The sequence below is a fragment of the Geotrypetes seraphini genome, chromosome 16, assembly GCF_902459505.1.
Source record: "Geotrypetes seraphini chromosome 16, aGeoSer1.1, whole genome shotgun sequence".
NCBI classification, from domain to species: domain Eukaryota; kingdom Metazoa; phylum Chordata; class Amphibia; order Gymnophiona; family Dermophiidae; genus Geotrypetes; species Geotrypetes seraphini.
In genome coordinates, this window is record NC_047099.1 from 1,366,647 (window position 1) to 1,387,924 (window position 21,278).

The window sequence follows — 21,278 nt, forward strand, 5'->3', positions numbered from 1 at the left end:
CTCTGTTCAAGGGAGAAGAGGCTCAGTTTCTCTAATCTTTCGCTGTACGGCAGCTCCTCCAGCCCCTTAACCATTTTAGTCGCTCTTCTCTGGACCCTTTTGAGTAGTACCGTGTCCTTCTTCAGGTACGGCGACCAGTGCTGGACGCAGTATTCCAGGTGAGGGTGCACCATGGTCTGGTACAGCGGCATGATAACCTTCTCTGATCTATTCGTGATCCCCTTCTTTATCATTCCTAGCATTCTGTTTGCCCTTTTTGCTGCCGCCGCACATTGTGTGGACGGCTTCATCGACTTGTCAATCAGAACTCCCAAGTCCCTTTCCTGGGAGGTCTCTCCAAGTACCGCCCCGGACATCCTGTATTCGTGCATGAGATTTTTGTTACCGACATGCATCACTTTACACTTATCCACGTTGAACCTCATCTGCCATGTCGATGCCCATTCCTCGAGCCTGATTATGTCACATTGCAGATCTTCACAATCCCCCTGCGTCTTTACTACTATGGATAACTTCGTATCATCCGCAAATTTAATCACCTCGCTTGTCTTACCTATGTCCAGATCATTTATAAAGATGTTAAAGAGCACGGGTCCAAGCACTGAGCCCTGCAGCACCCCACTGATGACGCTCTTCCAGTCCGAGTATTGTCCATTTACCCCAATCTCTGTTTCCTATGCTCCAGCCAGTTTTTAATCCACGTGAGTATTTCACCCTCAATTCCATGGCTTGCAATTTTCCGAAGTAGTCGTTCTGAAAATCCAGATATACAATGTCGACCGGGTCGCCCTTGTCTATCTGTCTGTTTACTCCCTCAAAGAAGTGCAGCAAGTTCGTCAAACACGATCTGCCTTTGCTAAAACTGTGCTGACTGGTCCTCATCAGCCCGTGTCCGTCAAGGTGATCAATGATGCTGTCCTTTATCAGCGACTCTACCATCTTTCCCGGTACCGAGGTCAGACTCACCGGTCTGTAGTTCCCCGGATCTCCCCTTGAACCTTTCTTGAAGATCGGTGTAACATTTGCCACCTTCCAGTCTTCCGGAATCTTTCCCGATTTGATCGACAGATTGGCTATTAATAGCCTTCCTCTGGTCTGACTCCATCCTTTTTATATCTTTTTGAAGGTGTGGCCTCCAGAATTGTACACAATATTCTAAATGAGATCTCACCAGAGTCTTATACAGGGGCATCAAGACCTTCGTTTTCCAACTGGTCTTACCTTTTCCTATGCACCCTAACATCCTTCTAGCTTTTGCCGTCGCCTTTTCAACCTGTTTGGCCACCCTAAGATCATCACATACAATCACACCCAAGTCCCGCTCCTCTTTCGTGTTCTTGGGGGCAGAGTTGTAATGTGTGTGCATATCTGAACAAAGAGAACACGCACAAAAGTCTGTTGCAAAAATGTTAATGAATAAGACCTAAGTTTGTACCTGAACCGATGAAGATTGAAGTGAGTTGCTCAAGGTGACATGTGACCACAGTGGAAGAAATACTTCTGTAAATTTTTAGCAACACAGAAAGCTCTCTGACTGGGACCTACAACACATTCAAAACTTGATATTGTCCTATGCTTTCTTCGGTTTCTGCAGCTGATGTCAAGATTGTTGTGGTGTCCGAGTAAGTAGAACTGACGTTTCAGTCATTGTGCTCTGGCCTCCTTCAGGCTGTGCTGAAACGTTGATTACACTTACTCAAATGCAGCACAACCTGGACAGCCACAGTGATCACCAAGACTGTCCTGCTCACCGGCACTGATGTACATCTCAAATCCCTTCCTGGACTTTCCATGAGTCCCGTGTAGCCTCCCCCACTGGAACATACACGTATGCAATATGCCCAAGACAACATGCAGTACCATTCTTTGTTAGGATTATTAAAGCACAATGAAGTGCTTGTGCCCTTGCATGGTCACTAGTCAGGGCCTAAGCTGCAGGACAGAATGTATTACTCCTCAAAGATACCTGGCCCTCTCTTTGCAGCCTTTTGTGCAAGCTGGGTGAAAAATTGCACCTTCTGTGACTCCGCAGGGCATCCGTCTGGCCCTGACACTTTATACCTCAGTAGCTATATGTTAAATAAATTCATAGGTAACCATTGTGATAGCAGCGTTGGGTATCTGCCGAATCATATGTACCAAGAGACCACGGTATAGTGCTGATATGCCTTCTTCACACAACACCAGATGTGTGGCCTGCAGGAAGGACCTGTAATGTGACCCCTCCTCTCTCAAGCGTGTCCGAATCACCTCTGAAGGAAAGAAGAGAAGAAGTAAGTGTTTAGGGTCTTAATGCTATTGTTCCGAGTATCCCTCACAAGGGAATAGAGCATAGGCCAATCCAGTATAAGAGGAAAGCTATAAATAACTGAAGTGCTTATAGAACATGAACACATGCCCCATAGTAACTTAGTTTCTCCCAGAGGAAAGTTTGGGTGGAGGGATGACAGAGATGGACTGACTTTTGGGGTGTGCTCTGGGGTAGACTGGATGACCAGCAGAGAGGCACTGGCCATGCAATGAGCTGCAAGGAGGAATTTTGCAGAGCGTGGGAAAAGGTGAAGGTGGAAAAATGCGGACGAGCACTACCGACACTCACCATGCGGATATGCCACGATGGAGGCACAGGATTTAGAAACAGCAGCTGCTGCCATCAGCCCCAGGAGCTGTAGGTGGTTCGAGCTGGCAGCTTCCCTCAGACGCTGCTTTACTGCTTCGTAGATCACAAAGTGGATGACAGTCTCTGAGATGCCAGCATAGGAAGCGCTGATGCCTCGGTAGAATCCGCCCAGACCCTCCGTCCAGTACACACGTCTCATACACTTCACCATGCTTTTCCAGGGCTCCTCTTTACTCCTGGAGAGAGAAAAAGTAAAGTTTGGAAAGGTTCTTTAATCTCCCAGGAAGGAGTCAACCTGGGAATATTTGGGAAGAAGAGGAGGAGCTCTTTTTACTTCCCTGGATTCCAGCTGCATCCTTGTCTTCAGCAGCCAGATGGGATTGGTCAGGGTGATGGACACGAACCCTGCAGAAGTAAATAGTTTATTTAGGGATCCCATGCTGAGCAATCGTGCCAATAGGAGTGCTCTCCCAGACCCTGTGTCCCCTCCAGCCTCTGACCAATAAGAACGTTTTCCTTCTCCTATGCTCCCTCTAGCTTCTAGCCAATAGCACAGCTCTCCCAGGCTCCTGTGCTCTCCCCAGCCCTCTCCTACGGCTTTGTCCTTCCCCAGCTGCTCACTCACCAGCAGAAGTGGCAGAAACCATATGCACCAGTTTGGACTCAGGTCTGAAGAAAACATCATTGCAGGTCTCCTTGATGCCTGAGTAAGTGGCGAAATAGATGGCCCTGGGAGAGTAGGGGGGAGCAACACATTACAAGGAGGAAGATCTAACAGTGTGGACAAAAAAGAAGAGTGGGAAGTAACTTGCTTGGAAGGTGCCACCCCAATGAGGTTTGGTACCAGGCCCCTGTAAAGAGATCGAGCCCCTTCCTTCTGCACGACTGCCCTACAAAAGCCAGAGAGACAAGACGAGAACCTCCAGTGATCCCCGAGATTCATCAGAGGATAATGCAATAGAAGACCTGCAAATCACACTGCCATGCCCCTTCGCCCATGAGCTTACCAAAGGGTTGACCTGGTGGATGAGTAGGGAGAAGTTTGGCCCTATGAGGGTCAACAGCAGCACTTCTCTGGAGGTGGAGGGGTGGGGAGAGGAGATGGGGTTGTGAAGACTGCAGCCAAATCCCCCACAACACTCCCCTTTGCAACCATGTGGCCTCAACATACCATCTCTCTGTGTCAGGGATTCTCCCACCTGTGAATTACCTTCAAACTGTTCTTTGACTTATCTCCTTTATGGTGAACTGAGGTGGGGGGGAATCAAAAGATACAATTTCTCCTCCTATGCCCTTACCGCAGGAGACTCAGTGTCCCAGGGCAGACAGGAAGGGGCCGTATGCTGCTGACCCCCCTCAGCTCTCCCTTCAGGCACACAGGGTGTAAAGACCTGTCTGAAGACTGCAGTCTCGTCTTAATCACCTCCAGAGGGACTGTGACGATGGCTCCAGCAGTGCCACCACATCTACGGGAGAAGGGAAAACAAGCGTCAGGATTCGTGTCATTCCCTCAGCGCATAGAACTCCCAGAGAAAACCCTCCCCCCCCCCCCCCCCCCCCACTGCCCCATTCCCACACTTAACCCCTACCACATATCCAGGCTTGACTACTCCCTCAACCCACCCATCTCAGATTCAGATAACTTTAATGGCAGGACAATTTTACATGTTGTCAAAATAATAAATTTACTGGTAGATAAAGAGAAAAAAAACCCAAATGAGATTATTGTACTGTATTTACTTTTACTTCATAAATTGAGGCTCAGGTACTTTTCTGGGCTGGGAACAACAGGCTCTGCTGCTGTTTCTGAGAGAAGAAGATGTTGTGGTGACGAGGCTGAATCCAGAGAGCTACAAAGAACATAAGAGCTGCCATACTGGGACAGACCGAAGGCCCATCAAGTCCAGTATCCTGTTTCCAACCAGGTCCCAAGTCCCTGGCAGAAACCCAAAGAGTAGAAACATTCCAGAGCTGAGATTATGATGTCATCAGGCCTCAATCCACCAAGGCCTAAGAGCCAACCTCAGCAGTAATGTCACAATGGCTCGATTGTCCTAGACTTGGCTCACTTAAGAACATACTGGGACAGACCAGGATCCCAAGGAAGAAAAGAGATTTTATGCTGCTTATCCTAGAAATAAACAGTGGATTTCCCCAAGTCCATCTTAATAATGGCTAACCCTAACCTTTTTTTTAAACCCTGCTAAGGTAACCACTTTCACCACATTCTCTGGTAATGAATCCCAGAGTTTAATTACATGTTGAGTGAAGAAATCCTTTCTCCAGTTTGTTTTAAATTTACCACTTAGTAGCTTCATTGTCTGCCCTCTAGTCCTGGAAAGAGTAAACAAGTGATTCATGGCTCCTTATTCCGCTCCCCTGAGCCATCTCAAGTAGAAAAGTCATTCCCATTCCCTTTACCATTTTTATCGCCATTCTCTGTACGTTTTCTAATCCCATCATATCTGTTTTGAGATGTGGTGACCAGAATTGCACTCAGTGTTTGAGATGCAGTCACCGCATGGAGTGATACAAAGGCATTACAACATTCTCACTTCTTGTTTTCCATTTCTTTCCTGATAATTCCTTTCTGTTTCTTTTTGAGGCTCCAGTTCAGGAACTGGTTGCAGAGGAGCAATCTCTAGGCCACGTCCCGGGTTCTGCTGTTGCTCTGCATTGTCCCTGTTCTAGAGACAGGACCCCCCCAGTTTTTCCTGCTCATTCTTTTGGGGAAAATCTTTGATCTCCTTCCCCCCCACCATGACCTCCTAACTTCTGGGTTTCATCACTAATTAAATGTTTGGATTCTCCTGAAATCTCCTCTCTACAAAGTCCAGAGTCCAACCTAGAGCTTGTTCCTCCCAATTACCACTGGCTGCCTCTCCCCCCTCACACCCCTTGGAACAATGCCACACCTAGCTGAGATTAGGTTTAAGCTCCAGTCTCCTATTTTATAATTCCTGGACTCTCTCTCTTTTCTATCTATATGCTCCATCTTTGCTTGAACCCTTTGCTGTCTATTCAAATAAGAAGTTGCCTTTGCTGGGTCAGACCAGGGGTCCATCGCGCCCAGCAGTCCTCTCCCGCGGCGACCCATCAGGTCCATGACCTGTAAGGTGATCCTTGTCTAAAACCCTTTATTCCCCTTTATCCTTCTATCTGTACCCTTTCATAATCCTATCTCTACCTCTATCTGTATCCCTCAATCCCTGCATCCTTCAGGAATTTATCCAATCCTTCTTTAAACCCTATTAGTGTTCTCTGTCCTATCACAACCTCCGGAAGCGCATTCCAGGTGTCCACCACCCTCTGAGTGAAAAAGAATTTCCTAGCATTGGTTCTAAACCTGTCCCCTTTCATTTTCTCCGAGTGCCCCCTTGTTCTTGTGGTTCCCAATAGGCTGAAGAATCTGTCCCTTTCTACCTTCCCTATGCCTTTCAGGATCTTGAAAGTCTCTATCGAGTCTCCGCTTCTCCAGGGTGAAGAGCCCCAGCCTTTCTAGCCTCTCTGCGTATGAAAGGTTTTCCATATCTTTTATCATTTTCGTCGCTCTTCTCTGAACCCTCTCTAGTATCGCCATGTCCTTCTTAAGGTACGGCGACCAATATTGGACACAGTACTCCAGATGCAGGCGCACCATCGCATGATACAGCGGCATGATGACTTCCTTCGTTCTGGTTGTAATACCCTTCTTGCTTTCTTTGCGGCTGCCGCGCATTGTGCCGTTGACTTCATTGTTGTATCCACCAGCACACCCAAGTCTTTTTCAAGGTTACTTTCCCCTAGTACTAATCCCCCCATTTGGTAGCTGAACATCGGGTTCTTTTTCCCTATATGTTTTTATTGTGCATTTTTTAAACTGCTGTAATTGTTTATTGCTAATGTCTGATGTATTCAAAAAAGCAGTAAATAAATCCTAAGAAATACAAAAACAGTGGGCTGTAATTCCCTGTCGGCACTGGCCAAGCAAGGGATTGGAGCCCAGACTTCGAAGGCAAATACTAAGCCACTTCTCATCCCTAGTCTTACAGATCCATGAAACCAGGGCGAAGTATCCACAGTCCTGAACCAACTGTACCCTCATCCTCATCCTCCCTCCAAAAAATAGTACAAAGTCAGAGTGCCATCACTGAGACCCTGCACATATGGAAGAAAACAGAGAAACATAATGGCCCATCCGCTGTAACCAATATCTCTGCCAAAGATCCCACGTGCCTATCCCAGGCCCTCTTGAATCCAGCCAGTGATGCACACCAGCAGAGAGAGTAGTGTAAGGTGGTTCCTCACCCCCCTGCAATCAGGTGCATCAGTGGCGAGTGGTGAGCCATGGCTCCCTAGGGTGGGGGATGAGAAGGCCTGGGCATCTGGCAAGACTTTCGCAGGCGACTCTGTCCTTTTGTAGGGCTGGAGCAGGGGAGGGAACTGACCACTTGCTCTTCAGCCTGCCCCTGGACCACATGTGTCAAATGAAGAGCTGCCACCTGGCTCAAGTCCATTCCACTGGTTGATCCACAATCCTGAGATTATTCAAATAAACTAAAGCTCCTGAACAAGAACTTTGCCAAAGAGTACAAAATCCAGAAAAATGCAAAGACACCAGAGTCAGGCGGACTGGAGGCCATTCCTGGATTTCTGACAGTCCTCTCCAATGCACTCTGGTTGCAATGGGTAGAAAGGGTCTGTCTACAAAATACTAGGCAGCTTAGGGATGTAAACTGAAAAAGAGGACGGGCCAAAAGGCTCCTTCCTCGGGGTAAATTGACAGCTCTGCAGGGGCTGAAAAATATTAGTGGAGAATCCAGCCAAGGCAGAAAAAGTGCAGGAACTCCCATCTCTCAGGACTCTGTCTCTGCAAGGGCTCCGATCTGCCAGCTGTCTCTTTGCATGTGCTGCAGGGGGCTCTGATCACCTGGATGTCTCTTTGCATGTGTTGCAGGGGGCTCCGATCACCTGGATGTCTCTTTGCATGTGTTGCAGGAGGCTCCGATCTCTTGGGTGTCTCTTTCCATGTGTTGCAGGAGGCTCCGATCTCTTGGGTGTCTCTTTGCATGTGTTACAGGAGGCTCCGATCTCTTGGGTGTCTCTTTCCATGTGTTGCAGGAGGCTCCGATCTCTTGGGTGTCTCTTTCCATGTGTTGCAGGAGGCTCCGATCTCTTGGGTGTCTCTTTGCATGTGTTACAGGGGGCTCTGATCACCTGGATGTCTCTTTGCATGTGTTGCAGGGGGCTCTGATCACCTGGATGTCTCTTTGCATGTGTTGCAGGGGGCTCTGATCACCTGGATGTCTCTTTGCATGTGTTGCAGGGGGCTCCGATCTACCAGCTGTCTCTTTGCATGTGTTGCAGGGGGCTCCGATCACCTGGATGTCTCTTTGCATGTGTTGCAGGGGGCTCCGATCTGCCGGCTGTCTCTTTCCAGTGCAGGAGGAGGTGCTGGGGGTGGGTCTCTGGGCCTCTCTCCTCCTCTCTCCTTCCGCTTCTTGCAGCTGGTCCGGCCTCTTCCTCTGGAGCAGAGAAGGAGCAGCGGGAGGAGGTGAGCTGAGCTGTTTGGGGGTCACCCCCCGACCTCCGGATCCGGATCCGGATCCAGCCGGGGACGAAGTGACTGATTTAAAGGGCCGGCGTTGTGCCACCAAGTTTGGCAAATGCAATCATGCTTGTTCCCACCGTCAAGGCTTTTCCTTCCACCTCCCTCTTGTTGGGATAAGAGTGCTTCCCCCCCCCCGAATCGCAAGGAGCTGGGGTGGGATTTGAACCCCGATCCCTTGGGCTATTTCTCAGGTACTGTTTTTGGAACAAGAGTGCTCCCCCCCCCCCGAATCGCAAGGAGCTGGGGTGGGATTTGAACCCCGATCTCTTGGGCTATTTCTCAGGTACTGTTTTTGGAACAAGAGTGCCCCCCCCCCCCCGAATCGCAAGGAGCTGGGGTGGGATTTGAACCCCGATCCCTTGGGCTATTTCTCAGATACTGTTTTTGGAACAAGTGTGCTCTCCACCCCCCCGAATCGCAAGGAGCTGGGGTGGGATTTGAACCCCGATCCCTTGGGCTATTTCTCAGATACTGTTTTTGGAACAAGTGTGCTCTCCACCCCCCCCGAATCACAAGGAGCTGTGGTGGGATTTGAACCCCGATCCCTTGGGCTATTTCTCAGGTACTGTTTTTGGAACAAGAGTGCTCCCCCCCCCGAATCGCAAGGAGCTGTGGTGGGATTTGAACCCCGATCTCTTGGGCTATTTCTCAGGTACTGTTTTTGGAACAAGAGTGCTCCCCCCCCCCCGAATCACAAGGAGCTGTGGTGGGATTTGAACCCCGATCCCTTGGGCTATTTCTCAGGTACTGTTTTTGGAACAAGAGTGCTCCCCCCCCCGAATCGCAAGGAGCTGTGGTGGGATTTGAACCCCGATCTCTTGGGCTATTTCTTAGGTACTGTTTTTGGAACAAGAGTGCTTCCCCCCCCCCCGAATCGCAAGGAGCTGTGGTGGGATTTGAACCCCGATCTCTTGGGCTATTTCTTAGGTACTGTTTTTGGAACAAGAGTGCTCCCCCCCCCCCCCCCGAATCGCAAGGAGCTGTGGTGGGATTTGAACCCCGATCTCTTGGGCTATTTCTTAGGTACTGTTTTTGGAACAAGAGTGCTTCCCCCCCCCCCGAATCGCAAGGAGCTGTGGTGGGATTTGAACCCCGATCTCTTGGGCTATTTCTTAGGTACTGTTTTTGGAACAAGAGTGCTCCCCCCCCCCCCCCCGAATCGCAAGGAGCTGTGGTGGGATTTGAACCCCGATCTCTTGGGCTATTTCTTAGGTACTGTTTTTGGAACAAGAGTGCTTCCCCCCCCCCCCCGAATCGCAAGGAGCTGTGGTGGGATTTGAACCCCGATCCCTTGGGCTATTTCTCAGGTACTGTTTATGGAACAAGAGTGCCATCCCCCCCCCCCCCCTTGCTCAGGTCCCCTGCTTAGGATGAGGGCTTCCCCTCCCCCAGGTACTGTTTCTGGCACCCCTTTCTCTAGTGATAGCAGTGTGATGGAGAACCTCTGACTTTATGCCCCCCCAACCTCTCCCCTATTTTTCTTGCAAGGCTGAAGAAGGGGACAGCGCTCCCCCTTCATGTGGCTCGTGGTCGCCATGGCAATGCGCGAATTGGTGGAGACAGAGTGTGGCGGGTCAAACCCGCTGATGAAGCTGACCAGCCACTTCTCCCAGGACAAGGCGTTGAGACAGGAGGGTATCCCGCAGTCGGTGTGGCCCCCAGGGGCCCTGGCTGAGGTGGTGAGTATCTAACACATGCAAACCCTTTCCCTTCATCCTTATCTGCAGGTTGAAAGGGCAGTTGGTGGTGGTGGTGGGGGGGGGGGGGTGATTGATAGGATTTTCACCCCCTACTTCTGACACATTCTTTTTCTTGTTCTGCGCATGTCAAGGTGGCGAAGCCCCTGGGAGCTGCTTCTGAAGATGAGGTAACAAGATGTCTCATTTTCTCTCTCTCTCTGGGGGGGGGGGCTTCTTTCTGTCTGTTTCATTGTCCCATGGGGAGGGGGGTGTAAAGGGGGAATGATTTGCCTGTCTGCTCTCTTCCTGCTTCTGGGCTTGGGGGAGTCTCACAGCGCTGCTCTGAAGGGTGCTGCCATGTCTTTGTCTGTCTGTCTGTCTGCAGCTGGTGGCAGAGTTCTTGCAGGATCAGAACGTCCACCTCCAGGGCCGTGCGCCACAGACCTTCAGGATGGATGACCTGCTGGCAGAAATGCAGGAGATTGAGCAGTCCAGCTTCCGGCAGGCACCACAGCGAGGTGAGGGGCGACCCTGGGGGGACCCTGAGGCCCAGAAATACCGCCTGGGATCACTAACCCCTGCTCTCTCCTCATAGCTCCTGGCATTGCTGACCTGGCGCTCTCAGAGACGTGGGCTCAGGAGTTCCTCGAAGCAGAGGGGTCCACGAACGTGGCCCAGGATTACACGGAAGCTGATTGGTCGAAGGAGTTCATCGCTGAGGTGACCGGTGAGCGATGTTGCAAAGTCTTCTGTAGCTTTCTCATTGCCTTGTTGCTCTTTCCTGGCTCTCCTTACGGTCATTTACTTTCACCTCTTCCTGTGGCTATAGCAACCTCTTCTTCCTGGCCTGATCTGATGGGGATGAACTGAGCTGTCTGATGTCGATCAGCACAGCAGCCCCCTCTCACGGTGGCCAATCCAGGTCCCCTGAACAAAACCCAAGGAGAAGCAATATTCCATGCTACCGATTCAGGGCAAGCAGTGGCTTCCCCCGTGTCTTTCTGAATAACAGACTATGGACTTTTCCTCCTGGAATTTGTCCAAACCCTTCTTAAAACCAGCTACGCTATCCGCTCTTACCACAACCTCTGGTAACGCGGAGTGAAAAAATATTTGCTCCTATTAGTTGTAAAAGTATTTCCCTGCAGTTTCATCGAGTGTCCCCTAGTCTTTTCAAACTTACCACAGGCAGCTCATCTCAGAGAGGGTTGTGAGCTGGGGGTGAAGAGGATTCTGGACATTGGCTGCTTAGTGCTGACAGTTCCTCGGAGTAACAACATGTCTCATCCTGCATTCAGACCCCACGACGGTGTCTCCAGCACAATGGGCAGAGGAGTACTTGGAGCAGTCACAGGAGAAGCTGTGGTTGGGAGACCCCGAGGAAGAGAGAGTGGAGAGGTGGTGAGTTAAGAGATGGGGAATGCCTGTGTGTCTCTGCCAGGTGGAGGTTTGATGGTCTCTGTCATGAGTTTTTAGGACCTCAGCCCAAAGTTAGGCAGGAAGTTCCAAAGCAATTCTCTTCCTTAGCTCAGAAAGAGGAGAGACCCCTTCAAGTTTATTTAAAATTTGTTATTCCACGGAGAACATATTTAAAAGTCTGGGGAACAACATACTCAAATGACACATTAGGGATAAGGGGATGAAGGGTAGGGAGGGGCAGAAAATAAAATCCACCCCTCCTTTCTTCCCACCCAGGAATGAGGAATATCAGCCTGAGAATGAGCTGAAGAAAACAGCCACCGACTTTCTCTCTAAGGTAGAGGACCCCAAACTGTCAAAATCCGAGGTGAGAACAGGGCAACTCCCCTATCCTCCTCACTCAGCACTTCTGGCTTTTCCTCTCCTGCCTCTCTTCTTTCCATCTGGCTTTTCACTCCTCTCTGTCTCTCTCTCAGTTTATGAGGTTCGTGCGGCAAATTGGAGATGGAGAGGTCTCCGTTGGGGATAACGAGGTGACGGTGAATGTCAGAGAGCCCGAGCAAGCGGAGACCTGGGCAGAAGAATTTCTGCAGCAACAGGTAAGGGCATTCTCCTCTCTCTCTTGCCCCCCTCCCCTGCGTGAACATGGATCCAGGAAGCTGTTCCCTTCGGTGGGGGTGGGGAGGGGTTTGTGAAAGAGAGAGCTGGGCACTGATTTTGGATCTCTGCGTGTTTATGTCTCTTCTCTTTGTTGCCTCAGAGCTCCCCAGAAGTTTGGGTGGATGAGTTAACAAGTGCTGGTAGTGTGACAACGGATTCTGATTTTGAGAATGCCAAGGGTGCGGTGGAGGTAAAGTCATCATCTTTTTTAAAAAATAATTTATATTCCGCATATCCTACAATTCTATGCGGATTACAAATTATTCAGGTTCTCAAGCATTTTTCCCTAACTGTCCTGGTGGGCTCCCACTCTATCTAATGTACCTGGGTCAATGGGGATTAAGTGACTTGCCCAGGGTCATAAGGAGCAGTGCGGGATTTGAACCCACCACCTCAGGGTGCTGAGGCTGTAGCTCTAACCACTGCATCACACACTTGGGAGACTGGGACAGAGGAAGAATCCTTATATACCTTGATTTTCTGTGATGGGGAGACTTTGAGAAATACCTAAAGAGTGTGCACACTGGGGGGGGGGGGGGGGGAAAGGGAGCAGCTGGAGCAGGACAGACCCCTGTAATATCCTTTTGCGGAGAGGCTGCCACTGACAGATGCAGAAAGGTAAATATCCAAGGAATACATAGAGGTGGGCTGGGACTTCTGTAACATCCTTAAGAAAGGGAAATCCCCAGGGACAGATGGTTTGCCCTCAGATGTGATCTGTTTCTTCTTTCCTTCTACAGTCAGATGTGGATTTCTGGGATAAGCTACAGGCGGAGTGGGAAGAGATGGCAAAGCGTGATGCCGAGGTCCACCCCTGGCTATCTGATTACGATGATCTGACAGCTGCTTCCTATGATAAGGTACTGTGTTCATACCCAGAACAGCATGTCTCAGCTTCACCACATCCATGAGAGCTGATGAACTGATGATGGGATGAACAGCTGTGTTAGCAACACAAGATATTGGCCGTAAAATAAATAAAGCATACTAGAAAAAATCCCGAGTCTGGTGACATACCTTTAAGCAAAAATGTTCCTATTGAGAATGAATTACAAAACCTTACGGCAATTCTTGCAGATTCTCTTTCTGATATTAAGGAGAGAGCTACTTTAATAGTGAATTTTATTTTTGAACTAGATCTCACTTCAGTCATGAGAATGGTTTTTTTTTAGAAAAGCTGGGACCCCTTTTTATGGTCAGCGATTGTAGATAATATCCTGTTGTAACTGAAATAACACAGGAGAAGCGGAGACAATTTCCTGCCATGAGAGAAGAGACAAGTAAGTTAGGAGTTATCCCTGTAAATTCATTGTCAAATATTTGGGTTTAAGATATGTTTTTTTTAAATTCCTGAACATCTGAGATCTTTTTTGGACCTTAAGGGGTTGACCGGTGGGCTGAGGGGGGGGGGGGTGTTTTTTGCCATTCAAGCCTTTTGCTTTGAATTATATTATGTAAAAGTCTCCCTATAATTCCTATCTCCCCCTTTTAATTTGATCTTGTGGTCTAAGGAAGAGCCTATTTCCAGCATTTAATTTTCCTATATTATTTTTCTGGTGTTGGTATTGTTTAAGGTTGGAAATGACTCTGTACTTCTTGAACAAGTAGTTTTACTTGTAAAGGTTTGATAAATGAATTAAAATTAAATTAAAAAAAAAGATTTTGGCCGTAAGGTCCCTTTTCTCCAGCTGCCCTGGCTAAGGCTAATTCACCCAGAGAGTGGCAGAAATCTGGAATACTCTTCCAGAGGCTGTTATAGGGGAAAGCACATTTCAGGGATTCAAGGAAAGGTTAGATAAGTTCTTGCTGGGCCAGAACATACGCAGGCTAGTCTCAGTTAGGGCACTGGTCTTTGACCTAAGAGCCGCCACGTGAGCAGACTGCTCCACTGGTCTGACCCAGCAGTGGTAAATCTTATGTTCTTAATTAGGAATGCAGAGATGTGGGTGTGCCGATTAAAGTTTTGTAGAGGGTATTCTGGGACCCAGATGTGCTTAACAGTGGTTTTACCGCCTGTTTTCTCCTCTTTGATATCAGGGGTATAAGTTTGAGGAGGAGAATCCCATGAGGGATCATCCACATGCATTTGAAGAGGGTCTGAAGCGACTGCAAGAAGGGGATTTACCTAATGCAGTGCTGCTTTTTGAAGCTGCTGTGCAGCAAAAGCCAAACCATATGGAGGTGAGATTGTGGTGGGGAGGAGTGGAAGGGAGGGGCAGAGCTGGAGAGAGGAGCCTGTGGATAACCTATGTTCTCTCTGACAGGCCTGGCAGTACTTGGGTACAACGCAGGCGGAAAATGAGCAGGAACTTATGGCCATCAGTGCCTTGCGGCGGTAAGTAGTGCATTGTTCATCTGTAACCTCTCTTGCGCCCTCGCCAGAGAGTAATATCCAGTGGTTAAAGTAAAGAATTAGAAAGTGCAGAGGAAGGTGTAGATGTGAATTGCTTGTTTACTCTTTCCAAAATAAGACCATGGGGACATGCAATGAAGCTGCTAAGTGGTAAATTTTAAAACAAATCGGAGAAAATATCAGAGAATATGGTGAAAGCAGTTAGCTTAGCGGGGTTTATTAAAGACTTGGCTACTTTCCTAAAAGAGAAGTCCATAAGCCATTATTAAAACAGACATTCCTAGGATAAGCAGCATAAAATCTGTTTTACTCTTTTGGGCTCTTGCCAGGTACTTGTGACCCTGTTTGTTTGAAATGGGCTTGGTGGCCTTCAGTCTGTCCCAGTATGTCAAGGCCTACGTTCTTATGAAAATCCAGAGACAGTTCCTGGGTTCTGGTGCTGGTCCACCTCCCATCCATCTTTCTTTTCTGGGACAGGTGCCTAGAACTGAAGCCAGACAACCTCACTGTACTGATGGCTCTAGCTGTCAGCTTCACCAATGAGTCGTTACAGAAGCAGGCATGTGAGACCCTTCAGGACTGGCTGCAATACAACCCAAAGTATTCTCAACTGATAAAAGAGGCAGCCCCTTCCGACTCAGCACCCCAGAAGAAAGCCTTTGGGTCCTTACTGGCAGAGTGAGTACATACCCTCTCCCCCAATGGACAGCATGGGTGCGTCTCTCTCTCATATCTGTTTGTCTGACCCACAGCTCTCTCTTCATGGATGTCAAGGAACTCTTCCTACAAGCAGTGCACATCGATCCAGCCACTATTGACCCAGACGTACAGTGCGGCCTTGGTGTCTTATTCAATCTCAGTGGCGAGTATGAAAAGGCTGTAGATTGCTTCCAGGCAGCTCTCAGTGCCAGACCTGATGTAAGCACTGCACTTCCCCCGTCTCCTATCTGAGTGCAGACATGAGCAATAAGTCATTTCAACGTTAACTTAGAGAGAGAGACTTGGTGGGATATGAGCACTCTGTGTGATTTGTGGAGAGATTGTGGCAGAGGTGGGATTGGGAGTTTGGTCTGCGGATGTCACGAATTGCAGAGACCCAGGCTGACTCTGTTTTCTTCCAGGATTACCTGCTCTGGAATAAGTTGGGTGCCACGCTGGCCAATGGGAACAGGAGTGAGGAAGCGGTGGAGGCTTACCGCCGAGCCCTGGAACTTCAGCCGGGCTACATCCGCTCCCGTTACAATCTGGGAATCAGCTGCATCAACCTGGGAGCTCACAGGTAATGCTCTGTGTCTCTGGGATATTAGGATTAATTAACTGCCTTTTCATGACGAGATTCCCCCAATCTAACTGCGGTACCTGGGGCAATGGAGTGACATGCCCAGAGTCACAAGGAGCAGGCTGGGTTCAAACTCGCAACCTCAGGATCAGCTCTAACCACTGGGTCACACTCCTCTCCAGCTCTGGTCCCTCCCAATGGGAGGGGAGAATGATACTACCCTGCAGGTGGGAAGAGCTCATCCTTAATTCAGCTCCCATTCTTATTGATTTATTCATTCAATTTTCTCTACTGTTCTCCCAGAGGAGCTCAGAATGGTTTACACTAATTTATTCAGGTACTCAAGGGTTTTTCCCTGTCTGTCCTGGGACAATGGGGGGATTAAGTGACTTGCCCAGGGTCACAAAGAGCAGCGTAGGATTTGAACCCACAACCTCAGGGAGCTGAGGCTGCAGCTTTAACCACTGCGCCACACTCTTCCCAGACCTTCCCTCGGGCAATGTTGCACTCCTTTCTCCGTGGACGTGGAGAGGTCAGTCACCCTTGTGTGGCTGACCTTGCTCAGAAATAAACCCTTGTGCTCTGCTAGGCAGGGACAGGATTTGCACCCTAACTATATTCTTTCACAGATAGCTCGGAATGTAGAATTTGGTTTTCAAATCGTGATTTTCACTGCAGAATCCAGGCACATCTGATTGTCTCCGTTGGACATTTTCATTCGCTAATCAGTGCATCGCTTAAAACCTATCCCTGAGCTCTCTTTTCATGTGCAGTGGTGAAAACAGGCTCCGCCTCCCTCCCATCCCCCACCCACAGGGGAGAACTGCGGAGACTAGTAAGAGAAGAAATCCACAAATTAAAGCAAGAAATTTCCTGTAAGAACACAAGAGATTGGGGGGCGTTTCTGAACCAAGCACAGCTGCAGAACCCTTCAGGTGTTTGGTAGAGAACAGACCAGATCGAGGGCACATCTGTCCTTGGAGGCCATCAGATGATGCCCTGGCCTGTCCTGCTCTCCTTAGAGAACACTGGTTCTAGGCAAGTGTTGCAATTTTCCTGTGGAAGCGGATCCACCCTGCTTCCAACCAGGCTTTGGCTGTCTCTCCCCTTTTTCCTAGTCTCAATGACTCTTCTCTTCTCCATAGGGAAGCGATTGAACACTTCCTGGAGGCTTTGAACATGCAGCGGAAGAGCCGGGGCCCATGGGGGGAGCATGGAGCCACCTCGGAAAACATCTGGAGTACCCTGCGCATGGCACTGTCCATGCTAGGCCAGAGTGAGCTGTACACAGCGGCTGATGGACGAGATCTTCCGACACTCCTCCATGCCTTCGGCCTCCAGCAGTGACTCCCAGGCTCCATCTCCTGTGAGTGCGGCACCGTGGCCGAGAGGCAGGGGAATGGGGCTTATCACCTCCATACCATGAGCAATTCAGCTCTCCCTACCACACGAGTGCTAGAAAGCTCAGAGTAGGCTATTTCTGCTCATGGTGGGACATGGGTGCCCTCTGGTGGCTGCTGCTGTGTATTGCGACATTCTCAGATCGCTTCCTCTTTCTGAAAGGAAGGGTTAATTAATACTTTTCTGATTTATGTAATAATTGAGCAGCCCACTGTAAAAATCCTTTAATTTTTCACATAGCACCTGGGTCTCCTGCTCCCCCTTGCCCTCCTCCCCCCCCCACCCACACACACATACTCTCTGGTGGCTGTTAACGGCTTTACTTCTTCTGATTTGGCTCTAAAGGGATCACTAGACTGTGCTGTCTCCTTTCGCGTATTTCACTCAGAGGGAAAAGTTAATCCAGAATAGAGAACCCCCCCACACACACACACACTCCTTCTTGCCACCGTTTCTACTGCATATGGGGGGGGGGGGGTGATGAGGATTATATGAGCAGGAACAATGAGAGAGGGAGGAAGGGTGTTGGTGCTCTTGAATGAAGGACTAAGTGAAACCCCTTGAGGCTTCTTCCTCCTCCTGCTTCCTCATAGGTGGGGACAATTTTTGTTTGGCGGGAGAGGGGGAGGGGAGAAGGGACAACTTAAGCCCCGATATGAAGAGGCCTTTCTGATACTCTTTCAGCTTAATGGTGGATTTGGAGTGGGCAAAGTCCAATTGTGGGGTTCTTTAATTTCATAACCGACATTTCGGCTGCCCCCCAAATGTTCATGTTTACAGAGAAATATGGTGATTGTCTCTGCTCCCCACTGTGCCACGTTAGCTCCAAGTAATCACTCTACCAAGTCTTAAACCTGATTGGGGGGGGGGGGTGATACGCTTCTTGCAGGAGGTGCTCTCACCAGGCTGGGGTGTCATTGACAGTTCAGGGTAAGGTGAGTCCCTGGGGCTGAGAGTCCAGAGAGTGGAAGTGTCTGAAATCAGTGTGAGGCGCTTTCATCAGGCTGGGGGTGTCCCTGACATGGCAGGAACGAGGAGTCCCCAGGACCGGGAGAGCCTCTAGTACCAGCAGAAGATGCTCTCACCAGGCTGTAGATATCACAAAGACAATTTTCAGTTTTATGATTTGTAAAAATCTTTATTTTGTCTGTCCTATATCTGTTTAATTAAAAACTGTGTAAATACTTGTAAATTATCCAAGAAAAGGCAATAAATATACAAGTGTGACTGTACAGAAGTGTAAGAAGTCTTTTCTTACATTTTTAAAGCCATGATCTGAAGGGGTGCACTGAGGGATTATCCAGCTCTGATATGGTAACGAGATTGCGGCAATGCAGAAAATGTGAGGGGAGGTGGGACAGATGTTAAGATGAGATTTGGTTCACAGAGACATAAGAACAGTTTTTCTAGGGCAAGGAAGATGAAGTCTGCAGTCCATGGAGAACATCAGTTACAGGTAAGTAACTGTACTGTGCCACAGAGGGAGCACACTTCTCAGCTTTAGAGCACTGCATTAATGATCTTATCAGGCTACTCAAAGGGAACTTTACAGAAATCCAAGCTAGAAAAACACTTTACAGAATGCGGCACTAAAGTTATTAGAAAATAAAAGTAAATATGATTGAGTTACCAGTGAGGAAACCACTATTTATCACAAGCCAGTCACTCATTTGCACTGTGTGTGCTAGAGGATCCGAGAATGAAGCCACACACTGGCCTACACGTACTAACACAGCAAATCAGACAACTCCGACCTCACTCCTTTGCCGATTTTGTATAAGGAAGTGACTCCATTTTAATACTGGTCTAATCCCCCGCCCCAACTATTTTAAAGATTCCAGATTGCAGCTTCATGGATAGAGCAAAGCGGAGTTGAAATGCTTATAAATTGAGCCTCTATGGATCCTGAAATGATTCCTGGTCTTCCCCATCTGCCTTCTTGGGAAATCCTTCTTTATGGAAAGGCGGTGAATTCACAGAATGGCCTCCCAGTGGAGGTGGTGGAATGAAAACTATATGAACACAAGAAAGCTGTGAAGAAGTACATGGGCTCCCTATAGATGGTCAGAGTGGATAAGCCAGATGGTCTTTGTCTTCATTTTTCTCTGTTTCTGTATTGAAATGCGTCAGCTGGCCGTAGGGTTTAAATATTGGCCTGACAGTGCATGAATAAGGGGAAACTTCCAGACCCATAACCTTCAAAGAAGAGTGGCAGCATCCACCTGAGTGTATAAGGTAGGGATAAGTCCCTGAAGTAGCTCATCTCTTTAAAAGAAAACATATTTAAAGTTACGAAATAGAACTACACATAGACATGGCAACTAGAGAATGACACGGTGACAAAATTCATCACCGTTCCCGTCCCCGCGGATAACCACGGAAAATAATCCCATGTCATTTTTTAGTGTCTATTTCAACCTCAGTCCTTCTACACCAGCATTCTTCATAGCAAAGCTTGTGGGTCAGTGGTTGTGGCCATTCATACTCTGATTCTTCCCTCTCCTTAAAAAATGACATGAAGATGGTTTCCCGCGGTTATCCGCGGGGACGGGAACGGTGATGAATTTTGTCACCATGTCATTCTCTAATGGCAACTTAAGCAAAAATAATTCACATAGTTGCATGCTGGGCCGCATGAAGAGAATACTTCTCACAACTCATAGAAAGAACCTTCCTGGGTACATTAGAAGCGGAAAGCCCGTGTGGGAATCGGTGGTAGCATTAGATCATGAAGAACTTAAAGGAGCATTCGGGCAAAAGAGACGAAATGAACTCTTTGCTTCAGTCTTGACTGAGCAGGATGCAAGAGATCACCTGGGCCTAAAGTGATATTTCAGGGTGATGATATGGGCGGGGAGTGAGGTGCATTGGCAGAGCTCCGTGTGAGGGTCTCAGGACTGTTAGAACGGGAGGGAGGGGGAGGGTCTTGAGATGCCAGAATGAGGTCTGTTCTAGGCGGTTTACAACAAATAAGAACCGATCATACAGTAAAAATGCTATTTAAAAGGTGATACATTACATAACGGAAGCATAAAATTTTTAAATGAGAAAACCAGTTAGGATACAAATTTTTCTTAAGTGACAATCTAAACTAAACTAAATCTTAGGTTTGTATACCGCATCATCTCCACATTCGTAGAGCTCGGCACGGTTTACAGGAGAAGGGATAGAAAGGAACTCCAATGAAGGGTTAGAGGTCCAGGTATGAAGAGTTATAGAGGGCTTAGAATGTCGGGGATGGAGTAAGTATCAGGTTTTTGAGAATAGCCAGGTCTTCAGATGTTTGTGGAAAAGTTGGAGAGAGCTCAGGTTCCAAAGAGGGGAGGAAAGGTTGTTCCAGAGCTCGGTGATTCTGAAGGGAAGGGAGGTCCCTAGTTTTCCTTTATGGGAAATGCCTCTTAATGAGGGGAAGGATAGTTTTAATTTGTTGGTGGATCTGGTGGAATTAGGGTTTGAGGAGTTCCAAGAAAGAGGGATACATGGGGGGAGGATCCCATGTAGGATTTTGAAAGCTAAACAGGCGCATTTGAAGTTTACTTTCTGGCGTTGTTTGTATTAATTTTGGATAAAATAGTGTGATTTTTGTATGAAATTTTGAACTATAGCGTCAAACAGAGAATCCTGTTTTCTGAGCATCATGGCCCTGTGGCTTGCAGTCTTGGGAGCCGAGATACAGAGAGCCACTGCCCACAAAAGGGTCGTTTGAGGAGAATTGTAGGACAGCCCTGAAGTGAGGAAGGACTAGGGCACAGTGAGAGGGACTGGGGTCTGAGATCACTCCTTAGAGAGAGGCTGTGAGACAATTCATCTGAGAAGGAGGCTAACAATATGGGGGTCTGGTATTTACATGTGTCTGTTAAATGTTAACAAGGTAAAATTTGTCCGTATCAATACTGTAAATAAATAATCCACTCTGATAAATTATACTAGAAACTGTGGTGTACAAGCCCGTAGCATAAACCACAGATTTATACAAAACGACCCTCAGAGCCAGAGCCCCGTAATTTTCAGCTACTCAGCTGACCTGCTTCAATCATCGGCTCCTCTTACAGCCGGCCGCAGCCACGGAAAAACCTCAACCATAAGAAAAAAAACCGTGCTGCATCCGGTTGTAAGGTGCTACCTAGCACAAGGATCTGTACAAGACAGTGTCTAGAAGTGTGGTAATACAAAAACCATGAAAAACACACAAACAAGCCAAGTGCTTAGCTGCAGAGAGATGGGACGTCCTTTCAGAGGGAAAACTCCGTGGTACAAACCACCATCCACTTCTATTC

At 48.3% G+C, this 21,278-nt stretch overlaps 3 protein-coding genes across 4 annotated transcripts; 1 reads left to right on the plus strand and 2 right to left on the minus strand.

The window, feature by feature from the left end:
• Positions 1-1,108: 1,108 nt before the first annotated feature.
• LOC117350039 (solute carrier family 25 member 36-A-like) lies at positions 1,109-2,859 on the minus strand. The gene is made up of 2 exons (XM_033923935.1): positions 2,600-2,859; positions 1,109-2,252 (listed from the first exon to the last, which is right to left on the minus strand). The coding sequence occupies exons 1-2, from the start codon at positions 2,829-2,831 to the stop codon at positions 2,077-2,079; spliced, it is 408 nt and encodes a 135-aa protein (XP_033779826.1). The 5' UTR covers positions 2,832-2,859; the 3' UTR covers positions 1,109-2,076.
• LOC117350038 (solute carrier family 25 member 33-like) lies at positions 2,856-7,881 on the minus strand. Of its 2 annotated transcripts, none has more exons than XM_033923934.1 (4): positions 6,908-7,093; positions 3,919-4,086; positions 3,246-3,349; positions 2,856-3,025 (listed from the first exon to the last, which is right to left on the minus strand). In XM_033923934.1, the coding sequence occupies exons 1-4, from the start codon at positions 6,946-6,948 to the stop codon at positions 2,892-2,894; spliced, it is 447 nt and encodes a 148-aa protein (XP_033779825.1). In that variant the 5' UTR covers positions 6,949-7,093; the 3' UTR covers positions 2,856-2,891. The 2 variants fall into 2 exon arrangements, with proteins under 2 accessions (XP_033779825.1, XP_033779824.1); XM_033923933.1 differs by lacking the exon at positions 6,908-7,093 and adding an exon at positions 7,817-7,881 and having other exon boundaries at positions 2,886-3,025.
• Positions 7,882-8,046: 165 nt separating this feature from the next.
• PEX5 (peroxisomal biogenesis factor 5) lies at positions 8,047-18,233 on the plus strand. The gene is made up of 16 exons (XM_033923932.1): positions 8,047-8,153; positions 9,699-9,889; positions 10,042-10,077; positions 10,275-10,407; positions 10,485-10,616; positions 11,188-11,290; positions 11,585-11,675; positions 11,785-11,907; positions 12,069-12,158; positions 12,709-12,828; positions 14,006-14,149; positions 14,233-14,303; positions 14,799-14,999; positions 15,074-15,239; positions 15,443-15,600; positions 16,746-18,233. The coding sequence occupies exons 2-16, from the start codon at positions 9,728-9,730 to the stop codon at positions 16,945-16,947; spliced, it is 1,932 nt and encodes a 643-aa protein (XP_033779823.1). The 5' UTR covers positions 8,047-8,153; positions 9,699-9,727; the 3' UTR covers positions 16,948-18,233.
• The last annotated feature ends 3,045 nt before the right edge of the window (positions 18,234-21,278 follow it).